The sequence below is a fragment of the Lontra canadensis genome, unplaced genomic scaffold, assembly GCF_010015895.1.
Source record: "Lontra canadensis isolate GAN:19392208 unplaced genomic scaffold, GSC_riverotter_1.0 scaffold88, whole genome shotgun sequence".
Classification (NCBI taxonomy): Eukaryota; Metazoa; Chordata; class Mammalia; order Carnivora; family Mustelidae; genus Lontra; species Lontra canadensis.
The window spans coordinates 15,843-32,978 of NW_022631082.1; the positions used below are offsets into that span (position 1 = coordinate 15,843).

General features: G+C 42.6%; 1 protein-coding gene across 1 annotated transcript; it reads left to right on the plus strand.

Moving 5' to 3' along the window:
• Window positions 1-2,892: 2,892 nt before the first annotated feature.
• On the plus strand, window positions 2,893-16,103 carry LOC116882881 (zinc finger protein 556-like). The gene is made up of 3 exons (XM_032883511.1): window positions 2,893-2,984; window positions 15,291-15,417; window positions 15,849-16,103. Exons 1-3 carry the CDS (start codon window positions 2,898-2,900, stop codon window positions 16,034-16,036), a joined length of 402 nt encoding a protein of 133 aa, XP_032739402.1. The 5' UTR covers window positions 2,893-2,897; the 3' UTR covers window positions 16,037-16,103.
• The last annotated feature ends 1,033 nt before the right edge of the window (window positions 16,104-17,136 follow it).

Genomic DNA, 17,136 nt, shown 5'->3' on the forward strand with positions numbered 1-17,136 from the left:
TAAGTTTTAAGGGAGTCAAAGATGTATATCGATTTTTAACCATGCAGAGGGTTGGTGCCCCTAATCCCTACATTATTCAAGGCCAACTATACTCATTAAGTTTCCAAGTTCTGGGGGATCAGATGGGGAGAAAAAAATTTTTTTTCTGTATTGTAATTAAACTGATGTGAAACCAGGGAACTGGAGAGCAGAACCTGAGAAGGACAGCAGCCCCATCTCGGTCACTCAATTTGCAACATGATTTTGCTTCTTGGTGAATCACTCGTAGAAACTGCAGAAAGTAATTTCTGCACAAAGGAAACTATTTGCAGCAAATAAGGAGGTCACAGGGAATAATTTCCAAATCTGTGACTCCCTGAGCAAGGGTGGATGGGTTCCTTTTGTTTAGGGTTCGGGTGGATTTTTTTTTTTAAGATTTTATTAATTTATTTGACAGAGATCACAAGTAGGCAGAGAGGCAGGCGGAGACAAAGAGAGGGGGAAGCAGGCTCTCCACGGAGCAGAGAGCCCGATGTGGGGCTCAATCCCAGGACCCTGGGATCATGACCTGAGCCGAAGGCAGAGGCTTTAACCCACTGAGCCACCCAAGTGCCCCACAGGTGGATTTTTTTTTTAAGATTTTATTTATTTATTTATTTGAGATAGAGCACACAAAGGGGTGGGTGGGAGGCATACAGGGAGAGGGAGAAGCAGGCTTTCCGCTGAGCAGGGAGCCCAGTGTGGGGCTCAGTCCCAGGAGCCTGGGATCACGACCTGAGCTGAAGGCAGATGCTAAACAAACTGAGCCACCCAGGCGCCCTGAGGGTGGATGTTTCAGTAGGAAAATCATACGTAGAAGCAGGCAGGGTGTGTTTGCATCCTAAGGCCACATGCCTATACATACATTGGATGTTATGTAAATGAGGCTGGTGCTCCTCGTCGGGTGGAGATTTTCATATTCTAACGAGGTGAAGGTAATTCTTGGGCACTGCAGAGGTCACACTCTGACCCGTCTGTGCCGGTGTGAGTGGTCTGGCTCAGACTGGTCTGGGCCCACTGGAGGTCTTACCAGGGCAGTCACTACCACTGGAGCAGTAGTTTTGGGTTTCATTTGTCTGAGTGAAGAAATACGCCAAAAAGAACGTAAGGAAGCTAGAGTTCAAGCTGGTGGGCAGTGGAGGTGTCAGGTCTTGGGGTCGCGTTGGTGATAGTATTTGTTTGCAGGGGTATATCTTAGCTTAAGAGAAGGTTTCTATCTGGAATAGCAAACATTAAACAGTAATGTTTCAAACAAGGGTCATAAAAACTGTAATTATCCTTCTCCGTTCTTTCAGTCCCACGTCATTCTGGTTCTGTTTGAATCTGGCTTTCCCGCTAGTCCCAGTAATGCTCACGCAGTTCAGTTCTGTGATCCTAAGGTTATCAGAAACCTGTCTTGTCAAAAGTCCTCTCCATGAATCTCCTTGAAAATGAGGTGCTTTTGCAAAATCAGAGCAAAACGATAGCTGTAAATGACAAAAGAGTCAAAAATGGCCATGGATCTGACCATGGGTCTGACCAGAATTCATTCTAGTGCAGCGGACACAGAGGTTTGGTTATTTCTGTAACACTAAACACTGAAGTAACTAGAATTGCAAGTGGTAACATACCAGGACATACCAGATTTCTAGGAGTTTCACATGCTTTCTACAACATTGATGTATCCACACAAATACAGCCTAAAGAAGGTTTAGTATTCCTTGTTTGACAGTTTCCCGTGTAATTTAATGTATCCAGCAAGCCTAGTTAGTTTAACATAACAAATTCTCTGGAATATTCTAGGGATCTTTCAGGGGATATCCCAAGTTTTCTTTCAGATCAAGAAGCTTCATTTAGAATTTGATTTGGGGAAGTTTGTCAGAAACATCAAAAGGAGTTTTAAAGCACTTGGTCAAATTAGGGCCATAGGTCACGCTGTGAAACAGCACTTCGGTTATGAAACAACGTAACAGTAAAAGATTAAAAAGGCAAACCCAGGGGTGCCTGGGCGGCTCCGTGGGTTAAAGCCTCTGCCTTTGGCTCAGGTCATGATCCCAGGGTCCTGGGATCGAGCCCCACATCGGGCTCTCTGCTCAGCAGGGAGCCTGCCTCTCTGCCTGCTTGTGATCTCTGTCTGTCAAATAGATTAAAAAAAAAAAGGATGGTGTGGTCCGATTTCCCATGAGAACATGAGACACCTCCAGTCACAAACCCCCTAAGCTGTGATGCTGGGCAGGTGCTCACCCACAGAGTGATGAATGAAATGACAAACACCCATGCTGGACTGGGACACTTTATGACATTTCCCCGAGAGCTGGCGTGGCCAAATGAAAAGTGCTGTTTGGAGCCCCAGCCTGTTCGACTGGACCCCAGGGTGCACCCCAGGAAGTGCACCTTCCAGATGGTGGGGACCAGAGTGCATGTTGTTACAGGTCACAAAGCCACGTTCTCAGGATACAGAACAAGTGAGTTCTTACGTGCACAGTAACAGCTTTAGCGAAGCCTTGGGTCTCTCAGAGCCACATGAACACCTTCCTGCTTGTGCCCAATAATTTTGTGGATTCGGCTTCCACCTGTTCCTTAGCAACAGCCTTTACCTCATGTGCATGTTAACGCAAAGCCACGTTTGTCTAAAAAGATACTGGTCTGGGGGGAACTATGAACTCGCGGGTCTGTCACGCTGGCTTGAACAGCAGGCTTGGATGCTGTGTTCTGCCGTATGGTTTCCTTTCTTATGACAGACAACACAACAACGTATGACCATCTCTGAGAGAAAAAGGACCACTAGAGTTGCTCAACTCACGGAACCAATTTCACTAATATTTTCTCCTGCTAATCTAAATTTAGAGAAGAAAAAAGAAGGGGCGGCCTCTCACCACTGCTTCCACAGGACTGTGCAGATGGACATACAAGACTCTAATGTAATTCCGACTTTTTGCCAACTCTTGTCAGACATCCCAGCCTCTTCCTACTGCAACAGCTTTGGGGTGAGAGCCGTGTCTAGCTGGTGAGGCCCCCTGGTGGGCTTGCCAAAGGTGCTGGGGAGGAAAATTTTTTCTGTACCCTTAAAGGTTCTTCTGGTCGGTCTTAGAATTACATTGACATGAGATCAATTAATAAGAGGAAATCAAACTTAATTTTATAACATTGGAACCCAGCATACAAGAGAAGTTCAGAGACAGGTAAAATGAGGTATCTACGCCATCCTGAGCATAGGAATGGGATGGGGACCTGGGGCTTCAAAGGGAGGAGGGCAGTTCACAGGCCCATAAGAAGAACAGATGTTTCTTAATCAGATATTTGCCCTGCCATACAGATGGGTCAATCAGATAAAATTTATCTCTGGTAATAACTCTTATTCCGGGAAAGACCCCCAACTTGGATTTTCCTAGGTAGTTAAGGGAGGGACAAGTTTCTCTTGAACCTGCAGGGTCTCAAGTGCCTTCCTTTCAAAATAGTCCACATGCCAAAGTAACATGTTTTGGGGAGATTTGACCTGAACCCCTTCAGGAGTAAAATATGTTGGGTAAATCTGGGACAGCAAAACAGGGGCCTTGACCTCTGGGATGTCATCTGTCATCTCTGTAACGTTGGGAATGGGAGAATAAATGGCGAGAATCTACAAATCTAAAATTCCATAGTCAGTTGAAGTTCATTCATTGCCACCCGGTTTTAACCTGGCAGATAGGCTACGTCGGAGTGGGGTCGGTGGTAGACTAATGACCCCAGGATTGAGCATATTTCTAACGATCAGTGAAGGCCCTCTGGGCCTTGCCGCAGCTGACACTATGCTGCATTTACTGTTCTCACTGGCCGAGGCAGGTGATACTGCCATTTGGCATCCCCATGGGTGATTAGAAGCATGACCCAATCCAATCTGTCTGTGGTGCCAGCTGTGATACTGTTAATTCGCATTTGTCACGGGGAGCCCTAGGGTTTCTGAAGAGTCCTGGTTCTGCAAAAGTCTGCAGGAGAACTGAAGTAGAATTTATCACCCCCAGTCCTGGAAGTGGTACACGGCGTGCTTGAGGGGCCGGGTGGCAGGTTACTTCAGGTGCAAGGCAGAGTATCACCGGGAGAGAGAATTTAGTTAGGTCACATGTCATGATACACTCTGACCACCTCTGCCTTTCCTTGGGTTGTGTGATCCGTTCACACTGTTAGCATCATTGTGGCTGTCTTGTGCCTTGGTTTTGTTTTTGTTTTTAAATATTTTATTTATTTTTTTAAAGATTTTGTTTATTTATTTGACACAGAGGAGAGATCACAATTAGGCAGAGAGGCACGCAGAGAGAGGGGGGAAGCCACAGAGAGCCCAATGTGGGGCTCGATCCCAGGACCCTGAGATCATGACCCGAGCCGAAGGCAGAGGCTTAACCCACTGAGCCACCCAGGCGCCCTTAAGGATTTTATTTATTTGTCAGAGAGAGGCGGAGAGAGAACACAAGCAGGGTGAGCAGCAGGCAGAGGAAGAAGCAGGCTTCCTTCAGGACTTGAACCCAGGACCCTGGGATTGTGACCTGAGCCGAAGGCAGACGCTTAACGGACTGAGCTACCCAGCTGTCCCTGTCTCGTGCCTTTGTTCCTATATTCCTCTACTACTTTGTTTTGCATTAATATTTTCCAGTAAAGCATTTCAATTTGTTTAATTACATTTTTAAGTATTTTTTTAAGATTTTTTTTATTCATTTGACAGAGATCACAAGTAGGCAGAGAGGCAGGCAGAGAGAGAGGAGGAAGCAGGCTCCCTGCTGAGCAGAGAGCCCAATGTGGGGCTCGATCCCAGGACCCTGAGACCATGACCTGAGCCAAAGGCAGAGGCTTTAACCCACTGAGCCACCCAGGTGCCCCATTTTTAAGTATTTTTTAAAAGATCTTTAAATTGGATGCTTTAGGGTTACAAAATACCCCTAATCAATTAGCTTCAGATTTATGATTGCTTAATCAAAAATTCTGCAGTACAGAAATTGTACCCCAATGTAGTTTTTTTAAGATTTTATTTATTTATTTGACAGAGAGAGATCACAAGTAGGCAGAGAGGCAAACAGAGAGAGAGAGAGAGGAGGAAGCAGGCTCCCTGCCGAGCAGAGAGCCCGATGCGGGACTCGATCCCAGGACCCTGAGATCATGACCTGAGCTGAAGGCAGATGCTTAACGACTGAGCCACCCAGGCGTCCCTCCAATGTAGTTTTATTCCCCCCCTTTATAAGGCATTATTTCCCTGTATATTACAAATTAATGTTGCAAAGCCAACAATGCATGCTTTAATTAATGCTTTATCATCTCGAATCACTTCCATCCCTCTTCCATTACAGTTTTACTCCTACCCATCTCCTTTGTGCTGTTATTTGGGAATTAGTTTACAAATATTTTACGCCCCAAGTTTTATATACCCAACAATGCATTTTAACACTATTTTACATCATTGCCTTTGGAATCAGTTAAGAAAATGAAGCAGAAAAATATGCATTTATGTCATTATCTTTGCCAATTTTCTTTACTTTTTTGTGTGGATTCAACTTTCCTTCTGGAAAAAATTGCAATCAGTTTTTTTTTTAATTAAAATTCCTGTTAACATACAGTGTAATATTAGTTTCAAGTGTATAATTTAGTGATTCATCACTTACAACACCCAGTGCTCATCACAAGTGTCTACTTAATACCCATCATCTGTTTCCCCCACCCCCCACCCTCCCCGTCTTCTGGTAACCATCAGTTTATTCTCTGCACTTAAGAGTCTGCTTCCTGGTTTGTTGCTCTTCCCCCCACCCCCTGTTCACCTGTTTGTTTTTTTCTTTAATTCCACATGAGTGAAATCATACGGTATTTGTTTTTCTTTGACTGATTTATTTTGCTTAGCATAATACACTCTAGCTCCATCCACGTCGTTGCAAATGGCGAGATTTGATTCTTTTTTATTCCTAAGCAATATTCCATTGTGTGTGTGTGTGTGTGTGTGTGTGTGTATCACAGCTTTTTTATCCATTCATCCGCTGATGGACATTTATGTCCTTTCCATAATTTGGATATTGTTGATGATGCTGCTATAAACACTGGAGTGCATGTATCCCTTCAAATCTGTATTTTTGTATCCATTGGGTAAATATCTAGTGGTGCAATTGCTAGGTCATAGGGTAGTTCTATTTTTTTGTTTTTTTTAATAAAAGATTTTATTTATTTGACAGAGAGAGAGATCACAAGTAGTCAGGGAGGCAGGCAGAGAGAGAGGAGGAAGCAGGCTCTCCGTGGAGGAGAGAGCCCGATGTGGGGCTCGATCCCAGGACTCTGGGATCATGAACTGAGCCGAAGGCAGAGGCTTTAACCCACTGAGCCACCCAGGCGCTCCAGGGTAGTTCTATTTTTAATTTTTTAAGGAACCTACATACTGTTTTCCAGAGTGGCTGCAGCAGCTTGCATTCCCACCAACAGTATAAGAGCGTTCCCCACTTCTCCACGTCCGTGCCCACACTTGTTTCCTGTGTTAATTTCACCCATTCTGACAGATGTAAGGTGACATCTCATTATCCTTTGGATTTGCATTTCCTGATGAGTGATGTTGAGCATGTCTTCATGTGTCTGTTAGGCATCTATCTGTATGTCTCTTTTTTGGAAAAATGTCTATTCATGTCTTCTGCCCATTTTTTTAAACTGGATTATTTATTTTCTGGGTGTTGAGTTTGGTAAGTTCTTTATATACTTGGGATACTAACCTTTTCTTCATCAGTTAAATCATTTGCAGGTATCTTCTCCCATTCCAGAGGTTGCCTGTTAGTTTTATTGATTGTTTCCTTTGCTGTGCAGAAGCATTTTATCTTAATGAACTTTCAATAGTTTATTTTTGCTTCCTCAGGAGACATATCTAGAAAAAAGTAGTTGTGGCTGAGGTCAGAGAGGTTGCTGGCTGTGTTCTCTAGGATTTTGATGTTTTCCTATCTCACATTTAGGTCTTTCATCCATTTTGACTTTCCAGTTTTTCCAACACCATTTTTTGAAGAGGCTTTTTTTTCTCCGTTGGATATTCTTTCTTGCTTTGTTGATGATTAGTTAATGAGATAGCTGTGGGTTCATTTCTGGATTTTCTTTTCTGTTCCATTGATCTATGTGTCTATTTTTTTGTAATACAGCTTAAAGTCTGGAATTATGATGCCTCCAGCTTTTCCTTTCATTTTCAGGATTGCTTTGGCTGTTTGGGGTCTTTTGTGGTTCCATACAGATTTTAGCAGTATTTGTTCTAGCTCTGTGAAAAATGCTGGTGACATTTAGATAGGAATTGAATTAAATGTGTAGATTGCTTTGGGTAGTATAGACATTTTAGTAATGTTTGTTCTAATTGATGTTCCATTTCTTTGTGTCATCTTCAATTTCTTTCATCACTGTTTTATAGTTTTCAGAGTACAGATCTTTTACCTCTTTGGTTAGGTTTATTTCTCAGTATCTTATGGTTTTTGTTGCAATTATAAATGGGATATACTCTTGATTTCTCTTTCTGATGCCTCAGTATTGGTGTATAGAAATGCAGTACCTTTCTGTACACTGATTTTGTTTCCTGTGATTTTACTGAATTTTGTGTATCAATTCTAGCAATATTTTGGTGGAGTTTTTTGGATTTTCTGTATAGAGTATCATGTCATCTGCAAATAGTGAAAATTTTACTTTTTTCTTGCCAATTTGGATGCCTTTTATTTCTTTTTGATGTCTGACTGCTGAGGCTAGAGCTTCCACTACTATGTTAAATTACACGGGTGAGAGTAGACATCCCCTGCCTTGTTCCCAACTGTAGAAGAAAAGCGGTGAGACTTTCCCCATTGAGGATGCTATTAGCTGTAGGTTTTTCATATATGGCTTTTATTATGTTGAGGTATCTTCCCTCTGACCCTACTTGGTTGAAGGATTTTATCTTGAATGAATGGTGTATTTTGTCAAGTGCTTTTCTTTTTTTTTTTTTAAGATTTTATTTTTATTTACTTATTTGACAGAGATCACAAGTAGGCAAGAGAGGCAGGCAAAGAGAGGGAGAAGCAGACTCCCCGCTGAGCAGAGAGCCCGATGCGGGGCTCGATCCCAGGACCCTGAGATCATGACCTGAGCCGAAGGCAGAGGCTTTAACCCACTGAGCCACCCAGGCGCCCCTCAAATGCTTTTTCTGCCTCTGTTGAGAGGATCATATTGTTCTTATTCTTTCTTTTATTAATGTCGTGTATCATGTTGACTGAGTTGTGAAAAGTGAACCACTCTTGCAGCCCAGGAACAAATCCCTCTTGATTTCAGTGAATGATTCTTTTAGTAGTGTTAAATTTGATTTGCTAGTATTTTGTTAAGAATTTTTGCATCCGACCCCCCCCAAGAAAAATGTTTGCAACCTTGTTCATCAGGGATATTGGCCTGTAGTTCTCTTTTTTAGTGGAATCTTTGTCTGGTTTTGGAATCAGGGTAATGCTGGCCTTGTAGAACATTTTCTTTCCATTTCTTTCTTTTTCATTTTTCTTTCTTTTTTTTGGGACCAATTTGGGAAGAATGGGTATTAACTCTTCTTTAAATGTTTGGTAGCATTCACCTGGGAGGCCATCTGGCCCTGGACTTTTCTTTGTTGAGAGATTTTTTTTGATTAGTGATTCAATTTCTTTGCTGGTTATGGGTCTTTTCAAGTTTTCTATTTCTTCCTGTTTCAGTTTTGGTAGTTTATATGTTTTTAGGAATTTACCCATTTCTTCCAGATTGTCCAATTTGGTGGCATATAATTTGTCATAATATTTTCATAATTGTTTGTATTTCTGTGTTGTTACTTCTTTTCTCTCATTTGTGATTTTATTTATTTGAGTCCTTTCTCTTTTTTTAAAGGTTTTATTTACTCATTTGACAGAGAGAGACACAGCGAGAGAGGGAGCACAAGCAGGCGGAGTGGCAGCGGGAGAGGGAGAAGCAGGCTTCCTGCTGAGCAGGGAGCCCAATGCAGGGCTTGATCCCAGAACCCTGGGATCATGACCTGAGTGGAAGGCAGATGCTTAATGACTGAGCCACCCAGGTGCTCCTCTCTTTTCTTTATAATATGCCTGACTAGGGGTTTATCAATTTTATTAGTTTTTTCAGAAAACCAGCTCCTGATTTCATTGAACCTTTCCACTGTTTTTGTTTTGTTTCTTGGGTTTTTTGTTTGTTTGTTTGTTTGTTTTTAGTTTCTGTATTATTTATTTCTGCTCTAATCTTTTTTATTTCCCTTTTTCTGCTAGCTTTAGGCTTCATTTGTAGTTCTTTTTCTAGCTCCTTTAGGTGTAAGATTAGGTTGTTTTTCTCTGAGATTTTTCTTGCTTCTTGAAGTAGGGCTATATCGCTACAGACTTTCCTCTTATGACCACTTTTGCTGCATCTCAATTTTGTTTCCATGGATTTTTAAAGTTTTTTCTTTAATTTCCTGGTTCACCCATTCATTCTTTAGTAGGATGTTCTTTAATCTCCATGTATTTGTGGTATTTCCAGTTTTTTTCTTGTGGTTGACATCTAGTTTCATAGTGTTGTGTTCGTAAAATATATGCCTGGCATGATCTCAGTCTTTTTGTAATTGTTGAGGCCTGATATGTGACCCAGTGTGTGACCTGCCTGATGAATATTGCATGTACACTCAAAAGGAATGCATATCCTGCTACTTTAGGTTGAAATGTTCTGAGCATATCTGTTAAGTCCATCTGGTCCACTCTGTCATTCAAAGCCATTGCTTCCTTATTGATTTTCTGCTTAGGTGATCTGTCCATTTCTGTAAAGGGGATGTTAAAGTTGCCCACTATTATTGTACTATTATCAGTGAGTTCTTTTAAGTTTGTTATTAATTGTTTTATATATTTAGGTCCTCCCAAGTTGAGAGCATAAATATTTACAATTGTTAGATCTTCTCATTGGGTACTCCCCTTTATTATGACATAGTGCCCTTCTTTATCTCTTGTTAAGTCTTTGCTTTAAAACCTAGTTTGTCTGATACAGGTATTGCTACTCTGGCTTTCTTTTGATGTTAGCATGACAAATTTTTTCTCCATCCTCTCACTTTCAATTTGTAGGTCTCTTTAGGTCTAAAATTATTCTCTTATTTGACAGAGACACAGTGATATAGGGGAATCAAGCAAGGGGAGTGAGAGAGGGAGTATCAGGCTCCCCACTGAGTAGGGAGCCCGATGTGGGGCTCGATCCCATTACCCCAGGATCATGACCTGAGCTGAAGGCAGACGCTTAATGACTGAGCCACCCAGGCACCCCAGGGTTTTTTTTTAACCATTCTGACACCCTGTCTGTGATTAGAACCATTAGTCCACTTACATTCAGCATAATTTTTGATAGATATACATTTAATGCCATTTAATTACTTGTTTTATCATTGTTTCTGGAGGACTTTATTTATTTTTTTCTAGTCTTTGTTACTTTGGGTCTGTTTTCCCCCCCCCAAATAAGTCCTCTTTAATATTTCTTGCAGGGCTCATTTAGTGGTCATGAACTCCTTTAGTTTTTGTTTTTCTGACAAATTCTTTCTCTCTCCTATTCTGAATGATAGCTTTGCTGCATAGGGTATTCTGGGCTGCATATTTTTCCCATTCAGCACATTGAATATATCTTGCCAGTCCCTTTTGGTTTCCCAAGTTTCTGTGGAGAGATAGCTGCTATCCTTATTTGTTTTCTCTTGTAAGTTAAGGACTTCCTTTCTCTTGCTGCTTTTAGGATTTTTTCTTTATCATTGTATTTTATAAACTTAAATACAATATGTCTTGGTGTTAGCCTACTTTTGTTGATTTTGATGGGAATTCTCTGTACATCCTGGATTTGGATGTCTGTTTCCTTACCCAGCTTAGGGAAGTTTTCAGCTATTATTTCTTCCCATAAATTCTTTTTCTTTTTCTCTCTCTTTTTTTGGGACTCCTATGATATGAATGTTATTTTGTTTGACGGAGTCACTGAGTTCCCTAAGTCTGCTTTCATGATCCATTATTCTTTCTTTATTGTGTACAGCTTCATTATTTTAAATAATTTTATCTTCTAGGGGCACATGGTTGGCTCAGTGGGTTAAAGCCTCTGCCTTCAGCTTGGGTCATGATCGCAGGATCCTGGGATCGAGCCCCACATTGGGCTCTCTCTGCTCAGCGGGAAGCCTGCTTCCCTCTCTCTCTCTGCCTGCCTCTCTGTCTACTCATGATCTCTGTCAAATAAATAGATAAAATCTTTAAAAAAATAAATAATTTTATCTTCTAGGTAAATTATTCATTCCTTAGTTTCTTCCATTTTTGTGGTCATTACATCCACTTGATTTCAAATCTCACATTGTTGGTTTTTTTTTTTTTTTTTAAGATTTTATTTATTTGACAGACACAGCGAGAGAGGGAACACAAGCAGGGGATTGGGAGAGGGAGAATCAGGCTTCCTGCTGAACAGGGAGCCTAATGCAAGACTCAATCCCAAGACTCTGGGATCATGACCTGAGCAGAAGGCAGACGCTCAATGACTGAGCCACCCAGGTGCCCCCAGCCTATTTTTAGCTCTTTTATATTGTGGTGTCTCCCTGATGTCTTCCATGCCTTTCTCAAGCCCAACATATCCTTATGATTGTTGTTTTAAATTCAGCATCAAGCGTATTACTTGTACATGTTTCAATTAGATCCTTACCATGACCTTATCTTGTTCTTTCTTTTGGGGTGAATTTCTCTGTGTTGGCATTTTGTCTAGGTGTCTTCTTCTGTGTATTAGGAAAGCCTCTTATGTTTCCTGCGTCTGAGAGTAATGGCTTTATGAAGAGTCATATAATGTTTAGGGGCTGGTGTTTCAGGAATTGTCTCTGGTATGTGCTGCATGCACTGACTGTTGTGTTTTGGCTGCTCTGTCCCTCAGTTCAGTCATTCACGGAGGCTCTCCTTGCCTGCAGTGGGGCAGTTTGGACCTTGGCCAGAGTTGGGTGAGATTCAACTAGGTATGCTCTGGTCTGCTTGTTAAATGAGACCTGATGCTATTTCCATGAGAACTGGAGCTTTGCAGGAACTATTGTCAGTAGACATAGTGTGTGCATTGGGTAGGGGCCTTATGCTGGTCTTTGGGGAGAGGGGCCCGCTGTGCTGTCCTTAGCTGCACTTGTCAGAAAAGCCATACCTGCAGAGCGCAGGGAGGCAGGACTTGATGTAAGCAGATTAAGTCAGTGTTGGTGCTGTGCCATTTACTGAAGCTGGTTTATGCTGAGGGGCAGAGTAGGAAAATGGCACCAGGCAGTTCCTTTGTCCCAAGAGGGGAGTCCATGCTTGTGCTCTAAGGAAGCCCTCAAAGAAGAGCAAAAAATTCCCCCCATGTATCCTAGGTGTTTTTCAGATTGCTGATTTTTTTTTTAAGATTTTATTCATTTATTTGACAGACAGAGATCACAAGCAGGCAGAGAGGCAGGCAGAGAGAAAGGAAGGGAAGCAGTCTCCCCTCCGAGCAGAGAGCCCAACCCACGGCTCGATCCCAGGACCCCAGGATCATAACCTGAGCTGAAGGCAGAGGCTTTAACCCACTGAGCCACCCAGCTGCCCCAGATTTCTCTTTTCAAACTGTGCCCATGTTGATTGTCTGCATGAAGTAGAGTAACATATTTTGGGCTCTACAACAGCTTTGTTGTCTGATTTTTAAAACTCCAAACTTCAGGGACATGGTGTGGAGGGGATCTGTGGTGGTCCTCTAGGAAAGAATCTCACTGTGCTGGGATTGATGCTGGTGTGATCCAGAAGGACAGTCATACCAGATCACAGGGGTGTGGGATTATGAGCAAGCAGGCTAAACAACCAGTTTCCAGCTTAGGGGCTCTCAGCGGGTGTCTCTGCTTCCATGCTAAGGGGCAGGGGAGGGAAATTGCACCTTCAGGCTCTTTTGTCCCTTGAGAAGCAACTCTGAGAACATCACCTCTCACAGAAGCACTTCAAGAAGAGTGAACAGGGGCGCCTGGGTGGCTCAGAGGGTTAAAGCCTCTGCCTTTGGCTCAGGTCATGATCTCCGGGTCCTGGGATCAAGTCCCGCATCCAGCCTTCAGGAGCCTGCTTCCTTCTCTCTCTCTCTCTCTCTCTGCTTGCCTCTCTGCCTACTTGTGATCTCTCTCTCTCTGTCAAATAAATAAATAAATTCAAAAAAAAAAAAAAAAGAAGAAGAAGAAGAAGCGTGAACAGTCTCCCCCTGTGCCCATTAGATGATCTTCAGATCACACTATCTACCCTGGCATGTTTGCATGCCTTCATTGCGGGAGTAGGGCAGTGCTCTTAGGGCTCTATCCCAGTCAAGCCTGCCAACTTCTTTAACCAGTATTTGAGCTGCACTGGTTGCAAAAACTCAGGAAAACCAGCCTGTCTCATTTTCCCAGCCACTGGCTTTGGGAAAGTTGTTCTCCTTTTGCATTCCCATGTGCTCCCGTCTCACCTTTCTCTGCAACCATGGCTCCCTTCCCTCTGTAGCACCTGCAATCTGTTTCCCCCAAACTATAGCTTCACATGTCCTACCTTCCTCAGTGTGGCCTCTTTTCTCCTTGTACTTGTGCACCTGGTTCTGTCAGCCTGCAAATGGATTTCTTGGGTATTCAGAATGATTTGATACTATCCGGCTGTGCTCTAGGGAGGAGCCAGACTGGAATCCTCCTACTATGTTGTCATCGAAGCTCTCCGCCTCAATTGCTATCAGTTTCAAGATTTTTCTTAGTGTTTTCTTATATTGTGCTTCTCCTGGAAAAAAAAAATTCTCAGATTTTGTTACCTGGGAATGTGTCATTTTGCCTTCACTTTCAAAAGTAGCTTTTGGGATGTAGATTCTTTATTGGCAGTTGCTCATGCTCTCAGCATTCCGAATACATTGTCCCGTTACCCCTGCCCTCTGCTGTCTCTGCGGAGAATCAGCTCTTGTCTTATTGTGGTTCCCTTTTAGGTGACAAGTTTTCCTCTTGCTGCTTTCAGTATTTCTCATCTCTGGCCTCCACAATTTTCACTACCATGTATCTGTTCTTGGACCTCTTTGTGGTTTTATTCTTTGAGGTCCATTGAGCATCTGGACGTGTAGCCGATTTTCAACAAATTTAGGATGTTTTTAATCATGATCTCTTGAGTATTTGTTGTGTTCCCTCCTCTCTCAATCCCATTCTGCCAGCACATGTGTGTTGGTACACCGGACAGTACCCTACATTTCTTCTATTTTCATTTTTGTTCTCTCTGTTCTTCAGATTGCATAACCAGTCTGTCTTCATGTTCCCTGATTCTGTATCTTGGCAGTTTCAATCTGCTGCTAGCCCCTGTAGTGAATTACTTTATATCCGAGGGAGTTGGTGGTGCTCAGTATAAGGGGTCTCCCAGACCAACCTCGGATATGAGGACTCACTACAAGGGTTCACAGAAATGTTTATTCCACAGACGGATTTATTTCAGAAAAACTGTCACACACAGTGCTCCGTTTACTATGGGGAAAGGGTCTGTATTAAAGTTAGTGAATAGAAAAGGAACATGAAGCAGAAACCAGGATCAAGCTCCAAGTCATCTCCTCTTGATGCAGTTGTACAGACAGTGCTTAATGTGTAATTTCTTTTTATTTTTAAAGATTTTATTTATCTGTTTGACAGACAGAGATCACAAGTAGGCAGAGAAGCAGGCAGAGAGAGAGGAGGAAGCAGGCTTCCTGCTGAGCAGAGAGCCCGATGTGGGGCTCGATCCCAGGATCCTGGGATCACGACCTGAGCCGAAGGCAGAGGCTTAACCCTCTGAGCCACCCAGGCGCCCCTTAATGTGTAATTTCTATAAAATATTTCTAGCCAGGGGAGCTCACCCAGGTCTCGGACTCTGGGGTTTTACTGAGGGTTAGTCATGGGCACTCCTGTGTGAGTGGTTTTGGCTTCTCAGCATCCAGCTCCTCTGGAAGTCTGATACTGTATGTCTCATGGCTCAAGGCCCCACCTATATACACAGACACTTGTCAGTGCATGTGTTCTGAGAGCTTGCAGATTTCCTCCCAGGAGCGGGTCAAGGGCTAGTCTTAAATAATATTCAGGGTTTGGACAACTGAGGTCTGTTACCCTTTTACTGCAGACTTTCCAACAGAAGTATTTACTTAATGTGCATGGCATATCTCCCTGGGCTCTGGTGATAGAAAGGAGTAAGATGAGAGCGGTCGTGATCAATGTTGTGTTACGTTGACTCCTTAGTGGTGCAGGTAAGCCTGTTGGAGTCTGAGCACATATTGTGGGTTGGATTTGAACTTCCTATGAACTGATTTTAGTTTCCCGGAGCTTTCGGACTCACCTTCCTCCTGCACGCATTTGTATGTTTCAGGACTTGGTGATCTTTGAGGATGTGGCTGTGGACTTCACCCTGGAGGAGTGGGCTTTGCTGGATTCTATGCAGAAGAACCTCTACAGAGATGTGATGCTGGAAACTTTCCAGAATCTGGTCTCAGTGGGTAAGAATGGCTGCAGGCCCTCACTTAGTCATTTAGTAAACAAGTATCTCTTGTCGGTGCCTTCCGACAATTTGAAATGTGGAAAAGGAATGCACTGGAAAGTAAAACAGACATGGTCACAGCCATCTCGGACCTGCAACACAGTAATGTCTCCATGACCGTGGGAATGTGTGCATTAAACTGAGATTTTATTTTTGTCTTGGTTCAGACTTGAAGCTTCCTTGGCTTATTGGTAGTGGGGGGCTGGCTTCATCTGTTGTTTTGGTTCACAGAGAAGTTTCTTGGAAAACTTGATAGTTAGTAAATTGCCCGCCCTTCTGGCCCACCCTGCCTGCCGCTGTGAAATGCTAAAAGCACTGAAGTCCTCAGAGTCTTTATTTCCTCATAAGTTCCTTCCTCCTTTAATATGTTCATTCACCTTTTTGTTTCAGATTATGAAACGCTGTTTAAAGCCAGTGGATTGGTTTCTCAACAGGATACGCTTGAGAAAAAAAAATCTATTGAACAGAAAATGGCAAAATTCACAAGAAATCATTCTTGTGCCCACATTTTAGAAAAAAATTGGGACGATGACAGCACTAAAGATCACAATGGAAACCATGCAAGACATCAGAGGTGAGTTGTGTTTATAAGGTAAAGCAGTATTAATCCTAGGACAGAGTTTTGGTATGTCATGAAATTTAAAAAACTAAAAACCAAGCTCCAAATCTATTTTGGAGAGAGAGGACAAGTGGAGTGGGAGAGGGACAGAGGGAGAGGACGAAGCATGACACAGGGCTCGATTCCAGGACCCTGAGATCATGACCTGAGCCGACAGCAGACGGTTAACTGACTGAGCCAACCAGGTTCCCCCAAATCTATTTCAAATTCTAGGAAGGTTTTTAAAAACTTGACCGAGACATCGAGTGTTTGAAGCATAACTCAGTTAGACACTCTTTTAGGAAGACCCCATACAAGATAAATAGTATGAACAGTGAACATGATAGAGGTTGCTTCTAGGGCATTTAGTTAACTTTAAGACGATCCACAGAGGGTAGAAAACTTCTGGATACTAAAATGCAGTTAGCCATCTGGTTCTAATACTTACTAGTTGCTAATAACAAATCATTAATAAACATAATATTGATAAAGTGTTTCTGACTTTTAACAGAAATCCTGCAACAGACAGATTCTGTGAAAGTAAAGAAAAAAATCAACACAGAGAAGCTTGCAGCCAGCTTCCTCATTTTAATTTCTGCAAGAATATTTCCACTGGAGTAAAACTCTATGAATGCACCAAGTGTGGGAAAGGTTTCATGCATCTTTCTTCCCTTAAAAGGCACGTCAGATCTCACTGTGGACAAAAACCACACCTGTGTCAGGAACACCAGCAGGCTTGCATTTGTGGCACACACCTGAGAACTCACACTGGAGAGAAGCCCTACGGATGTAAGTTATGTGGGAAAACCTTTCCTTATTTTACTCTCTCACACAACATATCAGGATGCACACTCCAGAGATAAACTATGAATGCAAGCAGTGTGGGAAAACCTTCCAAGAGTTCTCCAGTCTTACTAGACACGTGAAAACACACACTGGGGAACAGCCATATAAGTGTAAGGAATGTGGGAAAGCCTTCATTTATTCCTCAATCTTTCAAAGACACGTGGTAACACACACAGAGGGAGGCCCTATGAATGTAAGTTATGCAGAAAAGCCTTCCACCATTCTTACTCTCTC

Bases quoted from the DNA above. Each gene is read 5' to 3' on its own strand.
- LOC116882881 (XM_032883511.1), top strand. From the start codon at position 2,898: ATGGACATACAAGACTCTAATGTAATTCCGACTTTTTGCCAACTCTTG. The intron at 2,985-15,290 runs GTGAGAGCCGTG...TGTATGTTTCAG, and splicing joins CCTACTGCAACAGCTTTGGG to GACTTGGTGATCTTTGAGGA. The intron at 15,418-15,848 runs GTAAGAATGGCT...TTTTTGTTTCAG, and splicing joins CCAGAATCTGGTCTCAGTGG to ATTATGAAACGCTGTTTAAA.